Source organism: Stegostoma tigrinum, chromosome 22 (assembly GCF_030684315.1).
Source record: "Stegostoma tigrinum isolate sSteTig4 chromosome 22, sSteTig4.hap1, whole genome shotgun sequence".
Taxonomy (NCBI): domain Eukaryota; kingdom Metazoa; phylum Chordata; class Chondrichthyes; order Orectolobiformes; family Stegostomatidae; genus Stegostoma; species Stegostoma tigrinum.
Genome location: NC_081375.1, coordinates 10,339,176 through 10,351,632, shown reverse-complemented (window position 1 = coordinate 10,351,632; position 12,457 = coordinate 10,339,176). Strand labels below are relative to the sequence as shown.

Genomic DNA, 12,457 nt, shown 5'->3' with positions numbered 1-12,457 from the left:
CTGGTCACAGCCAGGCCAGTAAATCCACTCAAGGTTAGGTTTCCTGTCAGAGTCCCGAGCAGTCTTGATCACAGCCACCACAGTAAAGCTGGTGTTCTTCTTTGACCACTGCCTCCTGTTAGCTGACTGTGGCCTAGAGGACAACTAGCAGACCAGCAAGGGAACGTGGAAGCAGAATGTGAAACTGTTGACCCCAGGACACAATGAGGAATTCAAAAAGGATTACACAGTTTGGAGAACCGTGAAACCCTTCCTTGAGTCTCCAACAGACTGGTGGGAAACAGTCAACAGGAACATAACAGGTTCTTCATCCTCAAAGGTTTTCAGAAGGCAAGAGATGGGGTAAACTGCCTAAACTCCATAAATGTATGCAGAACTTATTCCTGCTGCAGACAAAGGGGGTTGACATCAATGATGATCTCTAGGAGGTGAACAGCCAGCAAACCTCACTCTTTGCCTTCGAGATCTCCAAGATAATCTTTGGTCCCAGATCCACTCCACGGAATGAGATCAGTCATGCCAGTGTTTCTTCTTCCAGATGGTGTACAGGAGGAGCTCTGCAATCAACAGCCTGAAGGCAGAAGATAGCTCGGTAACATCATCTCAGTCTGACATGCAGAAGATCAGCAAATCCCTTTATGTCAGACTGTATGACACAAAGTCCACAGGAAGTATGCCCTCCCATTCACTGCTGTCATCTATCACAAAGGTCTTCAACAACAGCACACGGGAGAGGCTGAACCAGACACCACCTCTGTATGAGCTGCCCAAGGCCTCAAGTCGTTTGAGAAAAATAAAACTACTGGAAGTGATAGCTTACTGGCCAAGCCGTATACAGCTCTGAGGGGCTTGACTGGGGTGGGTAGAGGGGCAGTTACCTAACCTGAGAGATGGGTCTGGCCTCAGTGTACCAGAACACACCAAAACAGTTCCCAACGCAAACATTTACAAAGGAAAATACCTTGGACTCAAGTTCATCAGGCAGTAGTCAGCACATATCATGCTCCAGACCCTGCAGGAAAGGAAGAGATCTTAGACTTGTTCCTTGAGTAAACTGTCAATCATTTGGCAGAACGCATCATTGCCAGAATTTTCAACAAGCACCAAGACATAGCTTGGCTGGTAGTAAGAAGACCACCACTTGTGTACGTGAAAGGTCTAACTTGGACACTCTCCACCACCACACGCTGCACTTGAAGAGACTGTCATACATCTCCTTCTGGAATGCGACTTTGCTAAGACGATCTAGAGACAGAGAGATGCAGTGGTTTTTGTCAACATTCATCCCAAGCAGTTCCACAATGCAGGGCTCTATGCTCTACGCTCTAGAGGCTGTTCATAGAACAGAATTCCTTTGGTGTGAAACAGGCCATTCAGCCCTACAAATCCACACCAACTCTCTGAAGACCATCCCATACAGGCTCACTCCCCTACCCTATCCCTGCAACCCCCACAGCCAATCCGCTAGACCTACACGTCCTCAGACACGATGGGTAATCTGGCATGGCCAATCCACCAAACCTGCACATCTTTGGACTGTGGGAGGAAACCCATGCAGACACAGGGATAATGTGTGTGTGGAGTTTGCACAGTTGCACAATTGAACCTAGGTCCCTAGCACAGTGAGGCAGCAGAGCTAAGCACTGAGCTGCCTTGCTGCCCCAGGACGCACACCGACAGAAACATTAACTATGTGTGGAGGACCATCAACTCTGTGAAAGAAACTGTTTGCTCCTCCAGTGTAAAGAGTTGACTTTGATTGAGTGTTGCAAAATGGACTGGACTACTTGTTCAGGAATGCACTAAAGCTGGGGGCAACTGCTGCCAAGGTGCAGTGAAAAAAAAATTACTGCCTAAGGTCTGCCAAAGTATAACAAGGGTCTGTTCAGTTATCAGACTCTTTCGTTGTCTCAAAACGAATGTAATTAGTGTCCTGCGTGAGTATTTAATACCTTTGTTTGCAAGTACAGGGAAGCCCTGAAGAATGTCAAATTCCAATGTGTTTGTATTTTTCCTCTGGCAAAGATTGTACAGATTTGTTTTAGTATCTTCTGTTTGTACACAAAGATAATTTTAAGAATTACATATATCTATGCAATATAAAATTAACATTTGGACACAACAGGAGACTTTATACCTAGATATTCTCAGATGCAATCTGAATTGCAGAAGCATTATTCTCCATTTGTTTATTGTTAGCCAGCAGCACAATACAGTTCACCTAAGGGCCTCCGTGCACTTTTACTCAACTCTTAATAAAACAAAGATAAACTCCGTTCTGTTTAAGCTACTATCATATATGCGAACTGCACAGCCAGTCAGGCCAACTCCCTGATATCTTGCAGTACTATTGTGGAATCAGCTGCTTTGATTACAAAACAGGACAAACCACTCCTTCTCAAAATTCTATTCCACAATGAGCAATTGACCCTTTTTAATTAAACTGCCGCACACCCAATCAAGTCAAATGATTCACCATACTCTTACTTCTAATCTTCTAGAACCTAGAGATAATCTAGAATGATTGGTCATATTTTTATGTTCAGCAGAGCAAATTTAAAACACAGATGAGGAGAAATTATTTCTCTCAAAAGGAGTATGAAATTCTGGAATTTGCTATTCCAGAATGTGCTGGGACAGCGAATTTAAGGAGATAGACAGATTTCTAATTAGTAATAGGTCGAATGGTGATGGAGAGCAGGCAGGGAACTGGAGTTGACTTTGAGATGAGATCACCCTGATCACATCAAATGGCAAAGCAGGCTTGAAGGGCTGAATTGCCTAGCCCTGTTCAAAGTTCTTGTTCTTCTTAGGCAGACCCTTGAAACTGAGGACAAATTTCTTCCAAACTGGAATTGCAAATACTGAAGAGACCGAGCAGCCTGGACTTGTGACAGGCAGGGCTGGTGTTTGGAGAGGCAGGTAGATGGAATGATTTGGTTTTTCCTTCTGCTGTTTTTTTTAAAAATTCATTCATGGGATGAGGACGTCGCTGGCTAGGGCAGCATTTATTGCCCGTCCCTAGTTGCCCAGGGCAGTTAAAAATAGACCACATATCTCTGACCATAGCAAACGGGAACTGCAGATGCTGGAGAATCCAAGATAACAAAGTGTGGAGCTGGATGAACACAGCAGGCCAAGCAGCATATTAGGAGCACAAAAGCTGACATTTCAGGCCTAGACCCTTCATCAGAAAAGCTGACGTTTTGGGCCTGGACTCTTCATCAGAAAAGCTTTTCTGATGAAGAGTCCAGGCCCAAAACATCAGCTTTTGTGCTCCTAACTTTGTTATCTCACATTGCTGTGGGTCTGGAATCACATGTGCCCCAGACCATCTATGGGTGGCAGCTTCCTTTCCTAAAGGAAATTGTTTAGTGTTGGCCAGCACAAACCAAAGATAATTTCAAAAGACAACTACTTCCTACCCACTAGCTGATGCAGTCCTTGCACTTGGATTTTTCCATTTCTATGCCATCAACTGAAGTATGACATTCAAAGCAATTTATACAATTCCAGATTACCTATTAACTGTTTCATAACAAAATATCAATAAGTTACATGCCCTTCACTTGTGTAGTCCCAATATGCTCCATACACATTAAATCCTTGATTTCAGGGTAAATAGTTTTTGAGTAAGATGTTCTTCTGTCATTAAGAAAGCAAAACAAAATCACATTATTACAGAACAGGAAGATCCAATGGCAATGGCTGAGGCATGACAAAAGGGATTTTCAGTCCTACAATTGGACTGTAGTGAATTAAAAATGGGGACAAGATAAACAAATATTATTCACCATTTTTCCACAAATGAATCCTTAATTCAGCAAAGGGTATCTTAAAAAAATGACTGACCATATTTTACCATGGAAATATAACACTGAGCAAAAATCATACTGTGCTTTCAAGCAGCATGGTGGCTCAGTGGTTAGTACTGCTGTCTTAGTACCAGGGATTCAGGTTCAATTCCAGCCTTGGGAGACAGTGTGGAGTTTGCACATTGTCCCTGCGTCTGCATGGGTTTCCATATGGCGCTCTGGTTTCCTCCCACAGTCCAAAGATATGCAGGTTAGGTCGATTGGCCATGCTAAGTTGCATGAAGGTGTGTCCAGGGATGTGCAGATTAGGTGAATTTGGTGTCATCCACAAACTTAACTAACCATGCCTCCTATGTTCTCATCCAAATCATTTACAAAAGGGGCAGACAATAGCAGACCAGCTGCAATCCCTGCAGAACATTGCCGGTCACAGGCCTCCAGTTCGGAAAAACAATGCTCCACCACCACCTTGTGTCTCCTTTGCAAACTCATCTTGAATCCCATGTGATCTAACTTTACCAATCAGTCTACCATGCAGAACCTTGTCAAAGGCTTTACTGAAGTCCAAATAAACAAGGCTAAATCACAATGCTACAAAAATACAAGGAAGTGTTTAAGAATCAACTAATAAGTTGTTAGGTTTGTTCATGATTTTAACCTGCTGACCAGCTTCCTGTAGCTAAAAGTGAAAGCCTGGGAACAAGCATCTGGTAATCCAGTTACTAACAGAACATTTTGTTTTAAAATCACATCCTCAAAAAAAATGATCAAGGCAGCGCATTCTTAATTTAACTGGCCACTTGTGTGTATGCCATTTTCTGATAATACTGCCCTGAGGTTGCTTGGAAATAAGATCAGACAGGTTGGCTCTCCTGCTTTGTTTAATGCATGACGAATGGCAATGCTCATATGAAGGCAGATGTTGTTCCCTACTTTAATTTTGTGATATTTATAGCTAACTGAGAAAAATGTCACAATCAGTTATATGAATTTACAGATGGTGTAATTCGGAAACGTGAAAATGACTAACTGACAAGATATGTTGCTCCCTCATAAGGCACAGGTGCTGGAAGCACGAGAACAGAACTGAGTACATCATGAGGACAGATCCTTCAGAGTAACATTAAAAATGACTTTGGTGTTAAGGGTGACATATTTCACAGGCGATGTTATGTTTAAGCACCAGCTATCTGTTCAAGTGCATGTAAAAGATTCTTTGGGACAATTCCAAATGTAGGGAGTTCTCTCTGTGCCCTTGCCAACTATTTCTCAAATATCACAACCACAACAAATTAACTGTTCAGTTATTTTATTACGCATCCATGAATCTTGTTAGTGCTATCAACAATATAACTCATCCAATTTCAATTCTGGTCAAAATTGTCCCATCTCAATATCTAAATAAAAAGTGAATAAAATATCAGATCTACAGAAAAAACAACTCAGAAGTATGGTGATAGAAAACTAAAAATTAACTCCAATCAGACAGCAGAATATAGGAATACTACAGGCCACTACAAACTCATACCAATGATACAAGTCCTGACAAAGACATATCTTTTCAGTGCAAGGTCAGCTAACACGTGTAATTAAAATAGCTTCCACACACCATTAAATTAATCTTTCTTTGCATTTGTAAACATTTACTTATGAATAGTTTCAAACTTCCCATTGTCTTTCAATTTTCAGAATTAGACTATCATTGCAGCAGATGTGTACTCATACGAGGTTCATTAGCTTCATTAAGCAATGGTCTAAGATTCGGTTTCTGAAGACAAAATTTCCACTCGGAATTGCAGTGGCTAAACCAATGGGCCATTGGCTAGAAAGAAGAATATTAAGTAAAAATGAAATAGAGCAAAATACGAAGATAGTGATCTGGGTTGGCAGAAGAAAAAGGTCATTTCTTTCATGTAATTATACTGCCTGATTGGTAACTGTGAAAATCAGGACAAGTTCACTGTAAATTGACCCAAAAGCAAAATCTTAGGAAAACAAAGATTTAAATTTGACAAAGTGAATGACTTTCTTTAAAAATACACCGCTTTTTAAAAACAGACTTTTTGTTATCTCAGTGTGTCACATAGCACTAGCCAATCCATAAATGCGTTCCTTATCCGGCAAAGAATACATTTTAGGTCATCTAATCATATTTGCACTCCCAGGATTTTGTTACAATAACTGATTCAAAGTTAAATCAGTATACATGTTGATTGGCAAGTACCACTGTCTTACTCCCCCCTCAACCGATTTCAACATTTTCCTGTCAGATTTTTCATTCTGAGATAACAAGGTGTAGAGCTGGATGAACACAGCAGGCCAAGCAGCATGACAGGAGCAGGAAAGCTGATGTTTCGGGCCTAGACCCTTCTTCAGGGGTCTAGGCCTGAAATGTCAACTTTCCTGCTCCTATGATGCCACTTGGCCTGCTGTGTTCATCCAGCTCTATACCTTGTCATTTCAGATTCTCCAGCATCTACAGTTCCTACAATCTCGGAGAAGATTTTTCATTCTTGTCATTATTGCATGAACATGTCAATACGAAACATCTGTCCCCAGTGAGGCAGAGAAGGGCAGATTCTGTTGGTCTTGCTTCTCACTTCTCACGATGTCAGTGTTTACAGCTGAAAACACAAGTTACTGCACAGAAACATACTAGTCAATAGCTCACATCTTGCATTACTTCAAAAAAAAACTTGCATGTGTATAACATACAATAATTATGCAATAGGAATTTAAGATTATTTACACCATAGATCTGCTAAACATTTGGAAAATTGCTCAGTGAGAACATAACATTTAGTTGAATTAATAGCTATGAACTTAAAAGCAGCATGCTATGAGAAGGAGGAGTTAGCTGAAGAAATATGTGAAAGTGTTTTTTGAGGGAAGGCTGAAAATCCAGATCCAATATTGTTAAATACTTTGCTTAACTGATCGTGGGATGCTATTTTAAATTGAATCATTGAAGTGTGACTCAAGTGCAGTGCAACCAAACCGAAACGAGATGATAGAATGTATTGACACTTGTGGATACACTACTAAAGACCCCTACAATGTCCTGAGTTGTTGAAACGCAACTACTACTTACAGTGAAAGCACTAGTGTCATTCAGTTATACAGCATTACAGCATGAAAACAGGCCCTTGGGCCCAAACCGCTCAATGCTGACCATGGTGCCCGATCAGCTAGCTCTAATTGCCCGCATTTGGTCCATATCCCTCTAAACCCTGCCCATCCATATACCTATCCAGATTTTTTTTAGATGTTGCTATTATACCTGCCTCAACCACTTTCTCTGACAGTCCATTCCACATACGCACCACTCTCTGCATGAAGAAGCTACCCCTCAGATCCTTCTTAAATATTCTTAAATCTTTAAACTTATGCCCTCCAGTTTTCAATTCCCCATTCCTCTGAAAAAGGCTATATGCATTCATCCTATCTATGCCCCTTATGCTTTTATACACCTCAATAAAGGTCACCCCTCACTCTCCAACATTCCAAGGAATAAAGTCCTATCCTGGCGAACCTCTCCCTATAACTCAGGCCTACTAGTCCTGGCAACATCCTCATAAATCTTCATTGCACACTGACCAGGTAAATTATGTCTTTCCTATAACAGGGTAACCAAAACTATACACAGTATCCAAGTGCAGCCTCACCAATGACTTACACAAATGTAAGATTATGTCCCAACTCCAATACTCATTGCCTCAACTGACAAAAGCCAGCATGCTAAATGCCTTCTTCACCAGCCTGTCCACCTATGGTGTTGCTTTCAACAATCTATGTACTTGTACTCCTAGGTCCCTCTATTCTACAACACTCCTCAGGATCTTACCATTTACTGTCTAAGTCCTACCCTTCCAAAGTACAACACCACATACTTATCTGTATTGAACTACATGCACCAATCCTCAGCCCACTTCTCCATCTGATCAAGATCCCTCTGTAATTTTTGATATCAATACTATCAATGATGCCTCCTAATTTTGTATAATCTGCAAACTTACTAACCATGCCGTGCACATTCATATCAAGGTCATTTTTGGAAATAACAAAGTTCCCAGCATCGACCTGTAGTACACCACTAGTCACAGGCCCCTCTTGTCCAAGAAACAACCTTCAACCATCACTCTCTGCTTTCTACCATTCAACCAATGTTGAACTAAATTAGCTAGCTCTCCCTGGATTTCATGCAACCTCACCCTTCATGAGTAGCCTGCTGTGCAGGATCTTGTCAAAGGCATTACTAAAGTCCATTACATTGGGTACAAATTTTTAGAAAGTTACAAGACAGATGAACGACGTTGTTAATAAAGCATAAGAAATTGTTTTCTTTTTAATTCAAGACAGATTAGAAAAGAGGTTATGTTGAACATATGAAAAAGACTACCTCAGCCCCAGCTGGAGCATTACACAGAAATCCGGACTCCATACATGAGAGAGAACATGAAAGCTTTGGAGAGGGTACAGAGCAATTTACTAGAATAGCTTCAGGGATGAGGGATTAGTTACATGAACAGACTGGAGATACCTCACTGGGTAGTGGATACAGAATAAACAATGGCCTACTAACAGTAATTGACGAAGATTTCATGGAGACAAAAAAATTGCACAGAAATAGTGAAAGACTGTGTTTTGGGTGGGGAAGAAGACAGAAAATTAGACAGAGTGAAACAGGGGACCCAACCAGATTAATCTCCAAAAGAAGCAGAGTGATTAGGCCAAATGGCCTCCTGCTGAGCTGCACTATATATTTTCCACTTTCAACTGTACTAAAATCCAATTTTTATAAGACATTATGAGCATACACCATTGTCAGGTCAAATGATGAGCAGTTAGCTTACGAGCATGTGGTTCAGATATAGCATGATAAAGACGCAGAACCAAATCACAGATCAGAAATAATCTAACTGAATGGCCAACTCCTGTTTCCATGACTTTTCAGAAAAGAATGCGTTAATAAACTGGTTGCCCATTCAGACTGCATTTCTGTTTTAAGTCCACTGAAGAATGCAACATTGAGCATTTAATTCACTAAGTGTTTGACATTTCACTTGCAAATATCATTATTAGAGGGATAGTCTCGACCTACTTCATGAACCAAAATATTTGTCAAAACATCTATAAACAGATACAAAATAAGAGGAACAACATTAATTGATCAGTACTTACCACAAATACACATAAACAAAATTTTGATTTGGAGTGATTTGGTGCATGGCACTTTAAAGAAATTTAGAGCAACCTTTTTGCTTGTTATAAAGCAAATTATCATTACCCTAATGGCTGTATTTTCATTTCAAATTCCACTCAGAAAAATTATGTATTTTACAAATGATGCCACAGAATCAAGAAGTCTGTGCATTGTGATACGGGTGGTAGAGGTAAAGACATAGACAGAGTAGGTTGGAAGGAGAAAATAACATCGGTTTTTGAAGGAAGGTAAAAGTGTAACAATATTTCCAAATGAGTTCCAAAGATCTGGACCATTGTGATTAAAGTAATGGCTGGTAGAGGTGTGACAGAAAGCTCATGGACAAAGTAATGAAATATTGAAGATCCATGGGCCACAATGGAGACTTAACTGGAGAGGGTTGCTTACCATGTAGATGAGATTTAACCTCAAATGTACTTAACTGTTTTAATGTGGTGGATGCCGAAATTACACGTTCCAGGAAACTGGCAACGGATATGTAGAATACTACTGGAGAGGTCCTAGGTTGAGTTCTTAATAGGCTACTGTCTGTGAAGCAGATATGCCAGGGTTGGGAACATGAAACAAATATTCTTGGGGTGATAACAACAGGGACGTGGGTTTCAGCATAAACAGTCAGGAAATACTCCAGAGGTAGAGTGCTCAATTTTTCAAACTGCCCTGCTGAAGGAGAGGAAAGTTAGCCTGGGATTAAATACAACCAGAATATTGTACATCACGTGCAAGCACACAAAGCATGGAAGGAGGTCAAAAGAATTGAAACCGCTATGACCACCACTGGCAAGAACTAAAACCCAAAAGAGGTACTGGCATGCAGAACAGGAGGAATATTCATAATCTAAATATGCAGCGTTCTACTAAAGGTATTGGGCACATCAAAATTAATCAACCACTATTTTCATGAGGAATTGTGGTACATAGCTACATCAACTAAAATTATGGTTGGGTCAGAAGATCAAGGTCCAATTCCTATCTCTCAATGTGATGGAGGCATGTCATAAGTTTAAAAGCTAAAATGACAACTAGTGTCAATTTGATTCTCAGGGAGAGCCTACATCCTTGCTCATCTTTCACATTACTGACAATACAAGATTAAGAATCAAAGACAGTTTAACCTTTCCAAATGGCAAGGAAATTAAAGCTTGGCAGGATTGTTAATAAGTATAATGTTTAATATTTGAAAATAAACTCATCTTCAAATTTACAGACAATGTGAACATCTAATTCTGATAAGAGAGTGATAAATATTTAGTATACTCTATTATTTTCCAAAGCACAGGACTTTTTAAATCCTCCAACAATTTTAAAATCACAGTTGTTAAAAATTATGAAATCTAATATAAACCAGAGAATGCCTGTGTTTTCTTATTTCATAAGAACTATTAAACTGTCCTGATGATTGGATCTTGACTTGAAACTTTTCTGTTTTTCGCCAGGTAAAACAAAATAATTTAGTACTAAGACTGAGTTATTGTTGGAGTTTCCAATTATTTTGTTTCAAATTCCCAGTTTTACATTTTCATTCTTTTCTTGTTTTTCTCATATTAGAATAACTGACCAAATAAAACAGAATTATTTTAAGATTGAAAAATAGCACCAGATTTAAAACTGTTTCCCTGATGTCAAAAGCAATTGGACTGCCGAGTTGTCACAGAGGTTCTTCCCCAAGCCCACAGTCAACTCATTAGCAGGATGAGCAACAGTTTGTGTACAGTTTAGACACATCCCAACCATTCAGCATCACTGCAACAAACTACTTACTCCGCACGATTAAACTAATGCAACTCTGGATCATAATGACAGTTTAGGTCAGATTACGTTTCCTAACACTTAAGTCGCATTTCGCAAATTTCATTTCATGGCAACTGTTGCATGCACGGATGCAGAAAGAGTTTGATGAATATTGCGTATGTAATTATCTGACAAAGTGGGATCTCCAAACAGTCCAACCAAACATGTCATATAGGTGTCATCGAACAATACATTCTTCAACATAAAAAGGGACGGGATTCTGGTGATGTTGGAAACATTACCTGGAGTACTGCTATAAGTGCTGTGACTCCTGAAGCTGCTCTCCGTGCAATAACTAGCATCGTCGTCCTCGTCGTCCTCTTCCTCCTCCTCGGTGGCCTGGTGATAATCCGAATCTTGCTCGTCCTCGTCGTCGTTCTCCCGCTCGTCCTCGTCGTCGTCGTCTTCTTCCTCGGACACCAGACTCTCATCTTCCTCCTCACTCTCGTGGTCGTCGTAGATGACTTTGTTGACGGTCAGCCTGCGGGAGCGGCTGCCCTGCCGTTGCTGCTGAGCCGCGGCCTTGGCCCTGCCCCGGTTCCCCGCCTTGCCGCCTCTCGAGGTCCGGCTCCCTCTACCGCCAGCTTCGGCGTGATTCAGCCTCCGGTCTGCCCCTCTGCCTCTGCCGACCCCGGTAGCCCGGTACCTCAGGCTGCCGGCCGGTCCCCCGCCACCTCCCGCCGGCGAAGCATCGAGCGTCTTGGGCGGCCTACCTCGCCTTCCTCTCATGGTGACCCCCCCCCACCCCCTCCAGCTCCGCCTCACTTTATTTTAACCCCCCCTTTGCCTCCTTCACCTTCCCCTCAAAACCACCTCAACCCTCCCACCCCAAAGGGGCGAAGAAAGATTTGGATTTATTATTATTATTATTTTCAGAGACTCTCTTTCCCGCCTCCCTTTTCCGCAGATGCCGGGCGGGAGGCGCCGAGCCTCGATGTGTTTATTGTTATTTTGTTTTCCCTTTTTTACCCCCTCTCTCTGTTCCCCCTCCTCCTCCTTCTCGTCCGTCGCCCCCTGCTTCACTCCAACCTTCCGGCATCCATGTTGTATTCGGGGATCGCCGCCATTTTTGTCAACCAGTCAACTGGTCACGTGATCCCCCCCCCTTCTTTCACCGCCACCAGCACCTCGCGCGCGCCGCCTCCCGGGACCTGGCATGAGCAGCAACCCCGGAACTCCGGCCCTGTCACAATCCCACACCCAAGCTATCAAAACACAGCCAGCAATTTTTTTTACTGCGAACATCAATTTGTAAAATGCCAAAGCCTATATATATTTATAAGCAAAAAAAACACAACGGCTCATCACACAAAAAAGTGCAATGCTTCTGTTGTGATGTATCTAACAGAAATTTGTTGAATGCGATACTAAATATAAGCAAACAGTGGGAAAATGCAACAGAAGAAAAACTGCAATGTTTTATACATTGCAAATCTTACACAGTTGTAAATTATGAAAGAAAAATCTACCAGCAAGACGTAAAACAAGATAGAAATGCAACATTTTGTACATTAAAATGTGGTGCAGAATAAACCAGTAGAGGTTCAATCCCAACACTGGATGGAGATCATGGAGACTTGGTTTCTCATTCTGCACTTTCTGGTGGTTACCCCCAAGCTAATTCTCC

General features: G+C 41.4%; 1 protein-coding gene across 13 annotated transcripts in view; it reads right to left on the bottom strand.

Annotated features, from left to right (window-relative positions):
• Window positions 1-11,559, bottom strand: part of bptf (bromodomain PHD finger transcription factor) — a 153,068-nt gene extending 141,509 nt beyond the window's left edge. For all 13 annotated transcript variants that reach the window (XM_059653625.1, XM_059653630.1, XM_059653626.1 and 10 more), the window contains exon 1: window positions 11,073-11,559. In XM_059653625.1, the coding sequence (XP_059509608.1) occupies window positions 11,073-11,559 (487 nt within the window). The remainder of the gene's footprint in view (window positions 1-11,072) is intronic.
• Window positions 11,560-12,457: the final 898 nt, after the last annotated feature.